Consider the following 12864-nt stretch of genomic DNA (forward strand, 5'->3'; position numbering starts at 1 on the left):
TAATTTCCAGTGATGATGATGGAGCTTTAGCCACTCAGTCTGTTGAAAACAATGTTGGTGTTTCCACCTCTAAACAAGGCAAAACTGATGGTGGAGGAGCAGAAACGGTGGCGACAGCATCAGGGTAGGAACAGGGATAAACCTGAGAAGATGTAGATGTAATTTTTTTAATTTAGCTCAATCCAGAGCTTTAGAAGGGCGCATCATGACGACTGTAGGTCAGTGGTACAATGGGAACGTTGAGATGTTGGAACTCCACATGGTTTTCCTGGGAAATCATGCAATTCATTGCAAAAGGGCTTTACCAAAACTTTACTTATATTTAAATTTTTTAGGTTCTCATTCTCAACACATTTATTTTTATATCATTAAAATACATATTGTGTGATGCAGAATAGCTTAGTCTAGGCTAACTTAGTGAAAGAAGGCCTGTTTTTGCTGAATTATTATTTTAATCTCAGCTCCAGCAGAAGCTGAAGGAGAGACTGCAGAGATCAGCCGGAGGTGGATGAAGCAGCCGGATGGAAACATCTTCTACCAGGAGAAACAGGACGACCAAAACTGAAACGTAGAGTTCAGTGATGGATCAGCATCGCCCAAATCTTCCTGAGCAAATAAAATATTATCAATATTTAACGTTTTTTAGTATAAACAGCCATGGGATTTTTAGTAGAGCTTATAGTTTAAACTGAATTCACTTTGTTGGAAGCAAATTAGGTGAAAAGGCAGAAATTACATCTTTGTTTCATTATAGCCCAGTTTGTTCAACAGTTAATATGAATAATGTGTTTAATCCAAATATGTCTGAAATTTTCATGTATCCTGCAGCTTTTGATGCCTTTTCTTTAAAATATAGATTTAAAAAATTTAATCTATGTCAGCTTAAACTTAAACAAATAGAAATGTTGGAAATTCAATCAAAAATACAAAAAAACTACAAGTATTAATTGTTAGGAATACAAATGAGAATAGAAATGTGAAAATTGTTTAAAAAATAACTAAATAAATAGAAAAAGAAAGGTTTTTTTTGTATGTGTGTCATAAATAAAATAGTTTTCCACTTATTCCATACTATAGTTTATAGCTCAAAGTTTATGTCTGGAGGTAAACTTTACCAGCATTTGGAAACGTTGCTGTAAAAAGCTCTTTAAATGTTGAACACACTTTAAACATCTCCACACATCTCCGCTTTAGGCTTTTCAGATAACTTAAAATATAAAGCAAATCATCCAAAGAAGTCAAAGCGGTTCATTGGCCTTCTGGAGACTCCAAATCTGTAAATGGCTGAAAGTTCTACGATCTACGAGGTTACGTGAACGCATCTTGATAACACGTCACGTGGTCGTTCTGTTACTATGGATACAGAGAACCAGCGATCCTGTTTTAACAGGTTTAGTTATTGTTTCTGGTTTAAAATCGCTTATTTCTTTGCTTTAAAAACGACTCCGACTCCATTTAGATCAGGTGAGTAAATGTTTGTTCTGTTTTCTGTGGACTGACCTGTTTAATCCGTCGACTCTAACTAATGTCACCGCTATAAACTGGTTTTTATTTAGCGGTTAAAGTTAACCACAGTTAGCACCTTTAGCTTCGGTCTGTTGCCTAGCAACGTTCAGGGTTTTCATTGTGCTGCTGCTCTCTCTCTTTTCACTCTGACCTCATGCCGCCTTCAGCCTGTAAAGGTTACTATTATCCTTTTTATTACTTGGTGGAAAATAGCTACATACATTTATGCAAGACAATTTTTTTTACAAATTAAATTATTAATGCCTCCTGAATCCAGTTCCTGGCAACAGTAGCTATTCTTGCACAATATATAAATGTTTGAAACAGGTCTGAAATGGGTGCTGCACAGTGGCGCAGTTGGTAGCGCTGTTGCCTTGCAGCAAGAAGGTCCTGGGTTCAATTCCCAGCCCGGGATCTTTCTGCATGGAGTTTGCATGTTCTCCCTGTGCATGGTGGGTTCCCTCTGGGTGCCCTGGCTTCCTCCCACAGCCCACAACACCCTGTCCAGGGTGACCCACAGCCCACAACACCCTGTCCAGGGTCACCCCAAGTGCATAGAAAATGGATGGATGCTTGAAATAAATCAAATTCATGTATAACATTTCTGGATGACTAATTGTTCCAGTAATTATTGAGATAAACAATAATTTAGCTGTTTTGAGATTATTTTCAAGTAATATAAAGACAACAGTCCTAATCCGCCCTCTTAAAGACTAACAAACTTTAATTTAGTAAAATAAAAACAACAAAACATCCATCCATCCATTTTCTTACACCCTTGTCCCTCAGTGGGGTTGGGAGGGTTGCTGATGCCCATTTCCAGCTGGCGTGCCGGGCGAGAGGCAGGGTCACCTGGACAGGTCGCCAGTCTGTCGCAGGGCAACACAGAGACACACAACCACACACACACACTCACACCTAGGGACAATTTAGAGAGGCCAATTAACCTGACAGTCATGTTTTTGGACTGTGGGAGGAAACCGGAGTACCTGGAGAAAACCCACCATGCACAGGGAGAACATGGAGACTCCATGCAGAAAGACCGGGGCTGGGAATCGAACCCAGAACCTTCTTCCTGCAAGGCAACAGCTCTACCAGCTGCACCACTGTGCAGCCCAACAAAACATTGGAACTAGAAAACATTTTAAATATCCAAATAAAACATGACACCCAAAACAAAAATTTTAAAATACACACAACTGAAACCATCACAATTCATTTCATAAAATGGATTATGAAGTTTCTGAAAACAGGAGATATTAATCACCAGAACTGAAATGATTGAGCTTATTTTTATTCATCATGCCATTAATTGACTGTTTGCTTATTGCAACAGGCTCTCAGGAAAAGCTTTAAAACTTCCTTTTTCACATCTTTGCTCTACTTTCTGTTGATCTCTAATAAAATTCAGATAAAAACAACAAAGTTCGTGGTTGTAAAGAGCAGATTCACAGACGGAAACAACCTGCTATGTGTTTTTAATTTATTTTAAAAATAAAAGATTTTCTTCAGGTTCTGCTTCACCAACCGCTTCACAGCGTCTGCAGGGAGCGAACGCAGCATAAATCCATGTTTACTGTTCCAGAGGAAAATGGAGGCCGGAGGGAAGTTTGTATTTGACGATGAATTTCAAGAGATGGAGAAGAAGGTAACCTTTTCCGAGGAGTCGGAGGAAGAGGAGGAGGAAGACGTGATCGACGATCCGTTCATGTGAGCAACTCAAGCAGCAGCAGCCTGCAGACAGCAGAGGAGGGTGGAGATAATGAGCAGAACGTGTTTATTCCTGAAGCTGCAGAAGATGTTCAGGGTTACAGACAACAGGCAGAGAAATCTGCTGCAGCTTTTCTTTAGGTTTCATCAACGTATCACATTTTCATGATGAAAATGTTTGAGCTTCTTAAAGATACCAATCAATCCGTTTATTCACTCAGTTTAACAAATTAGTTAACTTTAATTAACAGATTACCTGAGAGAAAAGGGAGCAGGAAGAAGAGAAATCTCTTACAATCTTTCCCCTTTTGAATAATTACAAGCTTAATGTTCAGGACCCTGTGCTTTACATGACCATGAGCTGGAAGCAGCAGGTCATTCTCCTCTTTGTTGATCAGTGTTAATCGTTTTTGTCTCATAAAATGTTCTGAACTGATTTATTGGTAGAGCATTTTTCCCATAATTTTGCTGAAATGCACATTTATTTCAAAGTAGTACCCTTAGTTTTACTTTTGACTTTATACTTTCAAACTGTTATTTCTGCCACTTGAACTGAAGTCGAAGTTGTTTTGTAAATAAATTGGCAATTATCTCTTTCTAGCTTTAAGTATCACTGATGGCATTTTGAATGAACCAAGTCCATTAGATTGTACAGGATCAGAAATGCTGCGTTGTTCCCTCCTCTGTCAAAAACATGTTATGAGGTGAGTGAGAGTCGCCCCCTGCTGTCCGTCTGCAGCCCTGAATCCTACAAGACCAACTCTCAAAAGGAGGAGCACCTGCTGGAGATCGCAGAAAACTTCCAGCGTCAGTATTTGCTGCTGCATCCTGACCGTAAACCTCTGCTGCTCTACCCGGTCAATGAATGTGGAGTCAGGGTAACAAGCGGTTACTGGTTACCAGTTAAAATCTGCTGCCACCATTAAACCATCTGAGCCCCACAATTGTCTCTGTCCTGTCCCGTCCAGAAGTTTGTGTCCACCACTCTCCGTTCCACAGAGACCGGCCTGTGGGAGCTCCAGAGCTGGCAGGAGTGTTCCTCACTGGTGGCCGACTTCCTGTCCCTGGAGCTGCTGGAGCAGTCCACACAGGTGGTCAGTATGGCAGCACACACACACACACACACACACACACACACACAGACGCCTGGTAAAGATAAGTGGACACGTTAAATGTCTTGTGGACAGGCTAAATGTCCCCCTACGATGAAATGATGGACAGATAGTTTTGTCCATCATGTCTCTCGTTAAGCTTTCTGTTTAAGGGTATGTCTGACTGCTGACCCGTTAGTCAGAGCGTTAGATCAGGACCACACGTCCATGTCCTCAGTGTGTGTCTGACCGCGCGGCTGTGGACCGGGCCCTGCAGCCCGTCGAGCTGTTCTCCCCCACAGCGGTGCTGCGCAGCCAGAAGGCCACCAGCTTCGAGTCGTCCACCCTGCTCTGCAGCCTGCTGCTGGGCCTCAACTACGACGCCTACGTCGTCAGCGGCTACGCGGCCAGGGAGATGTGTCTGCTGGACCTCAGAATGCAGCAGTGCCCCCTGCTGGACACCACGGCTAAGGCAGGTCTGCCTCACACACACACCGCTCAGACTCCAAGGTTTCTGAGTGGATTTGTGTCTGCAGAGCGACCAAGGCGAAACCTCGGACCAGCCGCAGAAGAAGTACGGAGTGAAGTGTTCGATGGAGCTGAGGAGCCGTTTCCTGTTAGATCAGGAGAAGAAGAGGCTGGACGCCGAGGCTGCTGCGATTCTGGAGAAGGAGCTGCAGGAGGTAAAATGTTCCAGCTCACCTCAGAACCAGATAACTAAAGGTTCAACGCTGTGGAATCTCATAGTGTGAACAGATTCCAGGTAAAACAGATAACAGCTAATAATTAATAATAAAATTCATCAGGCTGAGCAGAAATCCGTCCCGTCGGATGTTTACGGTCTAAATCTGATGTTCAGGTTTAATATTATTCTGCAGGACTGACCGGTTCCCCAGAGGGTCCAGATCATCCTGCTCCAGCAGCAGAGAGGCAGACACAGACTCATGAGGCCTGCTGAGGGTCCAGACCCTCACCTTAGCGCTGTCAATCACCCCCCAGTGTGGCGCTGCTCTCTGCTACGCTGCAGCTAGCACAGCATGTAATGAATGCTAAGGCTAGTTAGCATGGCCACCGATGACGGCCAATAAATTAATATGGAAATATTAATTTACTCAAGGTCAAGATAATATGAGGATCTCACACGGACCGGAATCCGAGTTGTAATTCACAAGTTCACATTTCTACTGATTCAAATGTCATTTGAGTTAAAGGAAGAAATTTCTTCTTTCAAAACATGTTGTACTAAAGTAGAGCAAGATTCACGCGTCAGCAGGGACAACCTCCGTATTAGACATAACACGGTTGTAGTGGTGAATGAGGTGCATTGTTGGATGTTAGGTTTTTGTTGCATCTCAAAATGCAACAAAAATGCTGCTAAAACTAGCACATTTAGCAGCAAGTACATATGTTTGATTGGCAGCGCTAAGCCCCTCCTGCTGGCTCTGATTGGTTGTTTTTGGTGCATGGCAGTAGCAGCTCAGGGTCGAGGTGGAGATCGATCCTTTCACAGATTATCTGTCATAAACTGTCACAACATGGTGACAGGTTTTGTAAACTTGCATACTGCACCTTTAAATGCAAAACGTATTTTGTTAGTTTTTGCTTAGTTCCTGCTCTGTGTTATTCTCTCAGCTATGGCCTTTTTAGAGTCTGAATACTCCAGTTAATGATTCATTTATGAATTAATTAGCTGACGATTATTTGAATAATCTACTAATCACGATGAATGGGATTAATCGATTGATCTCTAGTCCAGTCCTTCTCTCCATCCATCTACCTCATCACCTGTCTCTTTCCATGAGCAGGAACAGAGAACCAATCTTCCAGATCCCCTGCAAGGTTTCCGGGTCCACTCCTGGGTTCTGGTTCTGTCGGGTCGGCGCAGCATCGAGGAGAACTTCTTCATCGACCCTCTGACCGGCTGCAGCTATCCGACCGTACACAACAGCTTCCAAGGCATCGAGAGCCTGTGGAACCCCTTCAACTACTACGTCAACCGGCAGGACTGCAGCCACGGCTGCAAGGCGGGTCCACCCAGCGCCAGACAGAACCGGCCCAGGTCACCCGCCAGCACTCTTACCAGACTCCCTCTGCTGTGAGCAGGACATGAAGTTTGACCTGGAGAACTCCACCGAGTGGGAGCCCGTCCTCCATGACGGCGTCAGCCAGCAGCAGCTGATCCAGGCCGTCAACCGCAGGATGGAGAACCGCTTCATCGGACGACCTGCCAGCGAGCTGGAGGTCAGAACCACACCTGTCTGTCTGTCTGTCTGTCTGTCTGTCTGTCTGTCTGTCCAAGAAGTAAAGTAATCCATTACTTTTTATTTTTAAAAGTAATTAGTTACTTTAATACTCACTTTACTTAGTTACATTTCAAAAAAATGATGCGGCACCTGAATAATGGTATAAATACGCCTGATTCCATTTCTTCTGCTTTTTCCATCATATAAAACTTAATCAAATGAAAACATCTCTTTTAAAACTTTATTTGTTTTTTTAAATTCAAATTCAAAAATACTTTATTGATCCCAAAAATATTACATCACCAAAAATAGAGCTGTCTGAAGGATTGTGTTGAATATTTAAGCCTGATTCCTTCACATTCAGCCTGGAGGGAGGCAAGTGAAGCCTGGTGGCCTGCCAGGCTTGACACCTGCTTGTTACTGGAGCAAAGTAATGAGATTGCAGCAACGCGTTGCTTCACTGCTGTTCATCCATTAATTGTGAATCGTTATCTTGAAGGAAGATTTTCCCAAGAAGTTTTTCCTGATGAGATCTTGGGTCAGCAGGATCAACATCACAAGGAAAGGTAAAACCGTGAAGCAGGTTGTTGACCTTCACCTGTCCTGTGATTCGCCCAACACCTGTCCCTCTGCCCCTCAGAGCTGGAGACGAGGTTTCCTGGAGGGAAGAAGGAGACCCGCTACAGAAAAGCATTGCTGGAGCGGTTTTCATCCACTGTGACCAACGACGGCCTCACCTCCAGATTAACGACGTACCAAGACCTGAGCTGTGAGACTCTGTCAGAGACGGTTCCCTTTGTCCCATCCGCCATCACCTCTGATCCTGCGTCTGTTTATGTTAAAGGCACACAGGTCACCGGGGTCAAAGAGTGGTACAAGCACAGGAGTGACAACCTGGAGGAGAGAGAGTTCAACCAGCTGGAGAACTGCACCACCGAGCGCTTCAAATCCGGACGAACTTTCGACCTTTTATGTAAGCCGACTGCTGAGCGCAGCAACCCGGAGGAGCTCACCAGCTGCAGCTGGCTGCTTGTTTAACCCGGAGAAAACAATATCCTGGTGCAAACCAAGCAGGACAGAGCAAAATGAAACAGAACAAAATTAGAAAATATCTCCCCTTTCTGCATGTTTCCCTGCTTAAAGCATTCTTAGCTCTCTGAAACTCTTCCTCAGGTCTGCTAGCATTTTGTCAGGTCAGGACCTCTGTTACAGCCTGAGGTGCGTTATGGGTAACTTTTATCCCACCAACGGAAAATACTGAGAAAAATGTGAGAATTTCCCTAAAGCCTCGTCACTGTGAGCTCCTTTTAGCCTGAGGAGATCTGTGGTGAACTTCAGTCTGATCTTCAAGATCAGATGAAGGCTTCATATGTTTGCCTGGACTGACATGAACAGCAGCAGCCAGAGCAGAGGACACAAAAACTATCCATCCATCCATTTTCCTGCACCCTTGTCCCTCAGTGGGGTCGGGAGGGTTGCTGGTGCCTCTCCAGCTAGCGTGCCGGGCGAGAGGCGGGGTCACCCTGGACAGGTCACCAGTCTGTCGCAGGGCAACACAGAGACACACAACCATGCACACACACACTCTCACACCTAGGGGCAATTTGGAGAGACCAATTAACCTGACAGTCATGTTTTTGGACTGTGGGAGGAAACCGGAGTACCTGGAGAAAACCCACCATGCACAGGGAGAACATGCAGAACCCAGAACCTTCTTGCTGCAAGGCAACAGCTCTACCAACTGCACCACTGTGCAGCCCGACACAAAAACTGCATCCAGGCAAATGTAAAAATTACTCAAGTAAAAAAGTTCTGGTAAAAAACGATACACAAGTAGTGACTGATCACATTATCAGTCATTTAATGTTTAGAAATTACATCATCATTTTGACAAAAATGTTAAGTCAAGTGGAAATGTTGGTATTTTAGGGACCAAAAGGACAATAATTCATAACAAAAAAATTACAGAATCAGGTCAAAGAAAATATTTCCAAATCAGTTTCTTTCTATATAAAACTTGTGAGACGTTCATAAAACCTGCAGCTTGTCTTTGTTTTTCATTCGAGGGACGAATTTTATTCAAGTAAGAGTAGAGATACTTCATAATAAATTACTCAAGCAAAAGGACATCGTAGTAAAAATACTCCAAAAAGTACATTTTTTAAAAAAGTTACTCAAGTAAAAGTAACTGAGTAAATGTAGCTAGTTACTGCTGAACAGAAGGTTTCTTTAGCCTGATGTTCTGCTCTTATGGTCCTGTAAGTGACTGTAATGCTGGTGTCCGTCGCTCTGGTCAGTTCACGCCTGGAAGCCAGTGGACTCTGGGACTGAGCGAGAGATGAGGTTCCACCGCCCCGAACAGGACGGCCTGGAGCGGATCGTGGTGTCGCCACACGCAATAGAGCAATCCTTCAAGCACCGAGACGACTTCCTGTACTTGAGACAGATTTTTTTCCGTGAGGGCGGGATGATTCCCCCTCCGTATTCTGCGGAGGACGGCCAGGAGACCACCCTGGAGAATCTCAATGTGCTGGTAAGAGATAAACTGATGCTGGACAATATGCACTGACGGTTCAAATAGATGTGTAATCTTAAAGTTAACGACCAAACGGTTGGGAGCGTTTCCATGGTTTTGCACCCCGGCTCTTGTTCTTTTGTGTGTTTCAGAAAGTGGTGGAGCGTTTCCATAGGGATCCCTCCAAACCGGTCAGCGAAGACGTGGCCCAGCGGGTGTTTCTGGTGCCGGAGATGAAGACCGAGTTGCTCTATCACCTCATGGACCACCGCACTATCCCTTCCAGGAAGAGCCTCAAAAGAATAGAAGATGATGAGCCAATCACAGACAGCATGTTCTCCATCTTCTTGGTACGGCTGAATCTGCAGCTGAGGCCGTTTCTCAGACCTCTTCCTGTCTGAACGTCACTGAACGCAAATCTCATTTCAGCAGAAAGACAGACAAGCATGACCCACCGCAGGTTTAACATCTGCATTAGGAGGTGTTTTCACTATCTGCAGGTTTTCCCTGTTAACATGAGAAGTTTCTGCGCCTCCATCATAAGTTTCACTCTTGATGCTTCACAAATTGTTTTGCAGTGTTGCACTTCTTCTTAATCTCCCATAAAATGAGATTATAATGCAACTAAAAGTGGTCTGGTGCTTAAAAAACATAAAAATAAAGTACAAACACACTGACATAAAAACAGGATCCTCATTAGGACAAAATTAAAAGATAATGTAATCTAATGTAATGACCCACAGTGGCGTGTGTGTCTCTTTCCAGGACAGGCCTCTCCTCATCCTTTGAATCAGAGAGTTCACATTTACACAAGTCACCCGATACGCACAGTTCAGATTTAGCTTCTGTTTTTTCTGAATCCTGTGCATCGTTTCTAAACACCATGTGCAGATTCTCATTCACAGCGTGAAAAATACACTTTGCATTTGAGCTTCAGACTAAAAAATATGACTTTCCTTTTGTTTGGCAGCCAGTCTGTTAGATTTGGAGTTTGTTCTTCTGTCCTGGTGGGATGTCGGTTCTGTGGGGAAGCCCAGCACACACAGACGGTCCAGAACACCAGAGAGCGAGTATGCTGGACTGACTGATGAAAGCATTTGTTTTATTAGTGAATCTCTGTGTGTGTGTGTGTGTGTGTGTGTGTGTGTGTGTGTGTGTGTGTGTGTGTGTGTGTGTGTGTGTGTGTGTGTGTGTGTGTGCGTGTGCGTGTGCGTGTGCGTGTGTTCAGGTGGACCAGGCTGAGGAGCCGCCTGGGCCCCTGACCTGGTACAGGTTGGTGAAGTACCTGATCAGCGAAGAGGAGAACATCGCCCTCCAAATCAAAGCATCTCTGGTGGAGGTACTGCGTCCCTCAGCTGGATCACATCAGATCTTCTGTCCTTCTGCTTTTCTTTGCTAAGACTCGGCTCTTTCACAGTCCAAAGAAAAGCTCAGACTGTTGATGTGTTGATTAGTACCACATGATGACAATAAATCTGACTAACATAAAGAGCTGCTCTGTGCAGTTGAGCCCCCTAAGGTAGAGAAGCCTCTCCAAACAGAAACATCATTTCTCTTTTTACTTCTTTAAAAATGAAGATAATTCATTTTTAATTTAGTTACTGTAGGATTTCTCTTTGGTAAAAGGCCATGATCCGTTTCTCCCGCTATGCAAATTTGTTTTAGTTGTATTTACCCAGAATGCCCTGCACTGTAGTCCACTTCCTGCTTTTGGAGCGGTCTCCACACATACATTCAAACCAGAGTCGACTGCCACCGAACCGAACCGAACCCAGACCAACGTTTGTAGAGTTGGCTCTCTTGGTCCAAATCAGAGTTTGATTTTCACACCTCCACGACCGAACCGGACCTCCTGGGCAAACGGACTGGAGTTGGATGACAGCGCACTAAGCAGGGCTGGTGTGAACGCACCATAAGTGATTGGTGATTGGTTGAAAGATTGAGATGGTTCAGTTAAAGTAAGACACATAGAAATAACACAGACAGCTCGGCCATCTTGCTGCTACGCTCTCCTAGCTCGCTGCATAGCGCCGCTCTTCACGACGCAGCCGAGGATCTTCACACTGTCGTAGGAACTGGTGCCAGTTTTACTGTGGATGGTGTGAAACCAATGAAACTCCATCTCCTCCAGCCAACGAGCTGCTCTGGTCAATGCTGATGTTTACCCAACGTTTAAGTTCAGTAAAGCTCTGAGAGTTTTAGATTGAATCTGACTTTACCTGATGTGAGCAGATGGAGACCATCGTGGAATGCAGGAAGCAGGAGGAGAAGGAGCTGGAGGTGTTCTCCTCCCCACTGGAGGAGGTTATGGCCTGCAGGGAGAAATGGGAGGAGGTAGAGGCGAAGTCCACCCAGACAGCAGGTCAGTCCTGTTCGTGACGCCATGAGTGATTCATGTCTGTTGCTGCAGGAGCTCACGTCCAAAGAGGAGGCCCTTATCCTCCATCGGCTGGGAATGGACGTCATGGTGCCGTACCTGGCCCGGCTCGGGAACTCAGAGTCTCTCACTCCAGAGGAGGCCACCTCCTTCTGCCACGGCTGCTCTGAGGCATTCAAAGAAAAACTGAGGAGGCATACCGACTTCCTGGAGAGGAACTTAGAAACGGTGCGGCAGAGCTCCGCCTGCAGGCCAACACCTGTCTGTTTACACCAGGGGTCCCCAAAGTGGGTCCTGGAGGCCCGGCATCCCGCATGTTTAGTTCTCTCCCTGGTTTAACACCCCTGGATCAAATGACGGCTCATTAGAGGCCTAAGAGGAACATTGACAAGCTGAAAAGGTTGTTACTGCCACCAGGGAGAGAATAAAACATGCAGGATGCCGATGTCCCCACTTCGGGGACCCCTGGTTCACACTAAAACACTGCTCCACCAATGCTCCTCCATCCATGTGTGTTCAGGTGATTGAGACCCAAGCAGAGGAGAATGACAGCAGGAGCCACTCGCACGACCCCATCATGAGCCAGGAGGAGGCGGAGCTCGCCTGTCACCTGTGCTGGGATAAAAAGTTTCACATATCTGCTGCCCAGAGGCGCCTCGACAGGTAAACACACGCCATTTAAAGTGGAACCAATCTGGATGTGAAAGCATCGCCTTTAGTGGAATTGTTTCAGGCAAACTCTGAAATACGTCTACCAAAGTGGGCGGAGCCAATTGACACTGAGGGGCGTGGCCATGTGTTGGGATGAGCAGAGAGGGTTAAGCTGAGAGCGACTTTTCAGATCCTCTAGCGACAACGTGAAGCGCCGGCCGCTGTGCAGTGATGGTCCTGACTGAGTCCCACTGCCTACACACTGCAGACAGTCGGCCGGCAGCAACCTGGCGATTCCTGCAGAGTGACGCATCACACAGCATAAAACATCTTTAAAGGTTGTGGATTAATAATAAAAAATCATCACAGCATCAAAGGAACGCTGAAATCAACAAGATTAGAACTGCAGGGTTTGGGAACGCTTGGACCAGAGCCTGTAGGAGCCTGCTGAGCCGTGTGTGTGTGTGTGTGTGTGTGTGTGTGTGTGTGTGTGTGTGTGTGTGTGTGTGTGTGTGTGTGTGTGTGTGTGTGTGTGTGTGTGTGTGTTTTACAGGCACTTGGAGAAACTAGAGGAAAAACATGAAGCTTTCCTGTTTAAGCTGCAGCAGAACCCTCTGCTCTCCTCTCACTTCAACCACTGAACTCGGCAGCATCCGTCTGTTCCAGCCACCAGGAGTTTCTGCTCTGTGTCCTTTTCTTCGCTGATCCATGATGTCGCACCAAAACGCCATGTATCAATCAGACGAGTGGAATAAATAGTTTGGACTTTGA

At 45.3% G+C, this 12864-nt stretch overlaps 1 protein-coding gene across 5 annotated transcripts; it reads left to right on the forward strand.

Moving 5' to 3' along the window:
• The first annotated feature begins 1338 nt into the window (after positions 1–1338).
• On the forward strand, positions 1339–12864 carry ccdc135 (coiled-coil domain containing 135). Of its 5 annotated transcripts, XM_008414929.2 has the most exons (18): positions 1339–1464; positions 3092–3216; positions 3956–4094; positions 4185–4310; positions 4546–4779; positions 4844–4990; positions 6113–6331; positions 6411–6548; positions 7050–7116; positions 7191–7319; positions 7395–7523; positions 8848–9083; positions 9218–9415; positions 10294–10404; positions 11298–11399; positions 11476–11670; positions 11963–12105; positions 12647–12864. In XM_008414929.2, the coding sequence occupies exons 2-18, from the start codon at positions 3098–3100 to the stop codon at positions 12732–12734; spliced, it is 2520 nt and encodes an 839-aa protein (XP_008413151.2). In that variant the 5' UTR covers positions 1339–1464; positions 3092–3097; the 3' UTR covers positions 12735–12864. The 5 variants fall into 5 exon arrangements, with proteins under 5 accessions (XP_008413151.2, XP_081465526.1, XP_008413153.2 ...); XM_081609400.1 differs by lacking the exon at positions 1339–1464 and having other exon boundaries at positions 3073–3216; XM_008414931.2 differs by lacking the exon at positions 1339–1464 and having other exon boundaries at positions 3073–3216; positions 4585–4779.

The sequence above is a fragment of the Poecilia reticulata genome, chromosome 7 (genome assembly GCF_904066995.2).
Source record: "Poecilia reticulata chromosome 7, P_reticulata-male-v2, whole genome shotgun sequence".
In the NCBI taxonomy this organism is placed as follows: domain Eukaryota; kingdom Metazoa; phylum Chordata; class Actinopteri; order Cyprinodontiformes; family Poeciliidae; genus Poecilia; species Poecilia reticulata.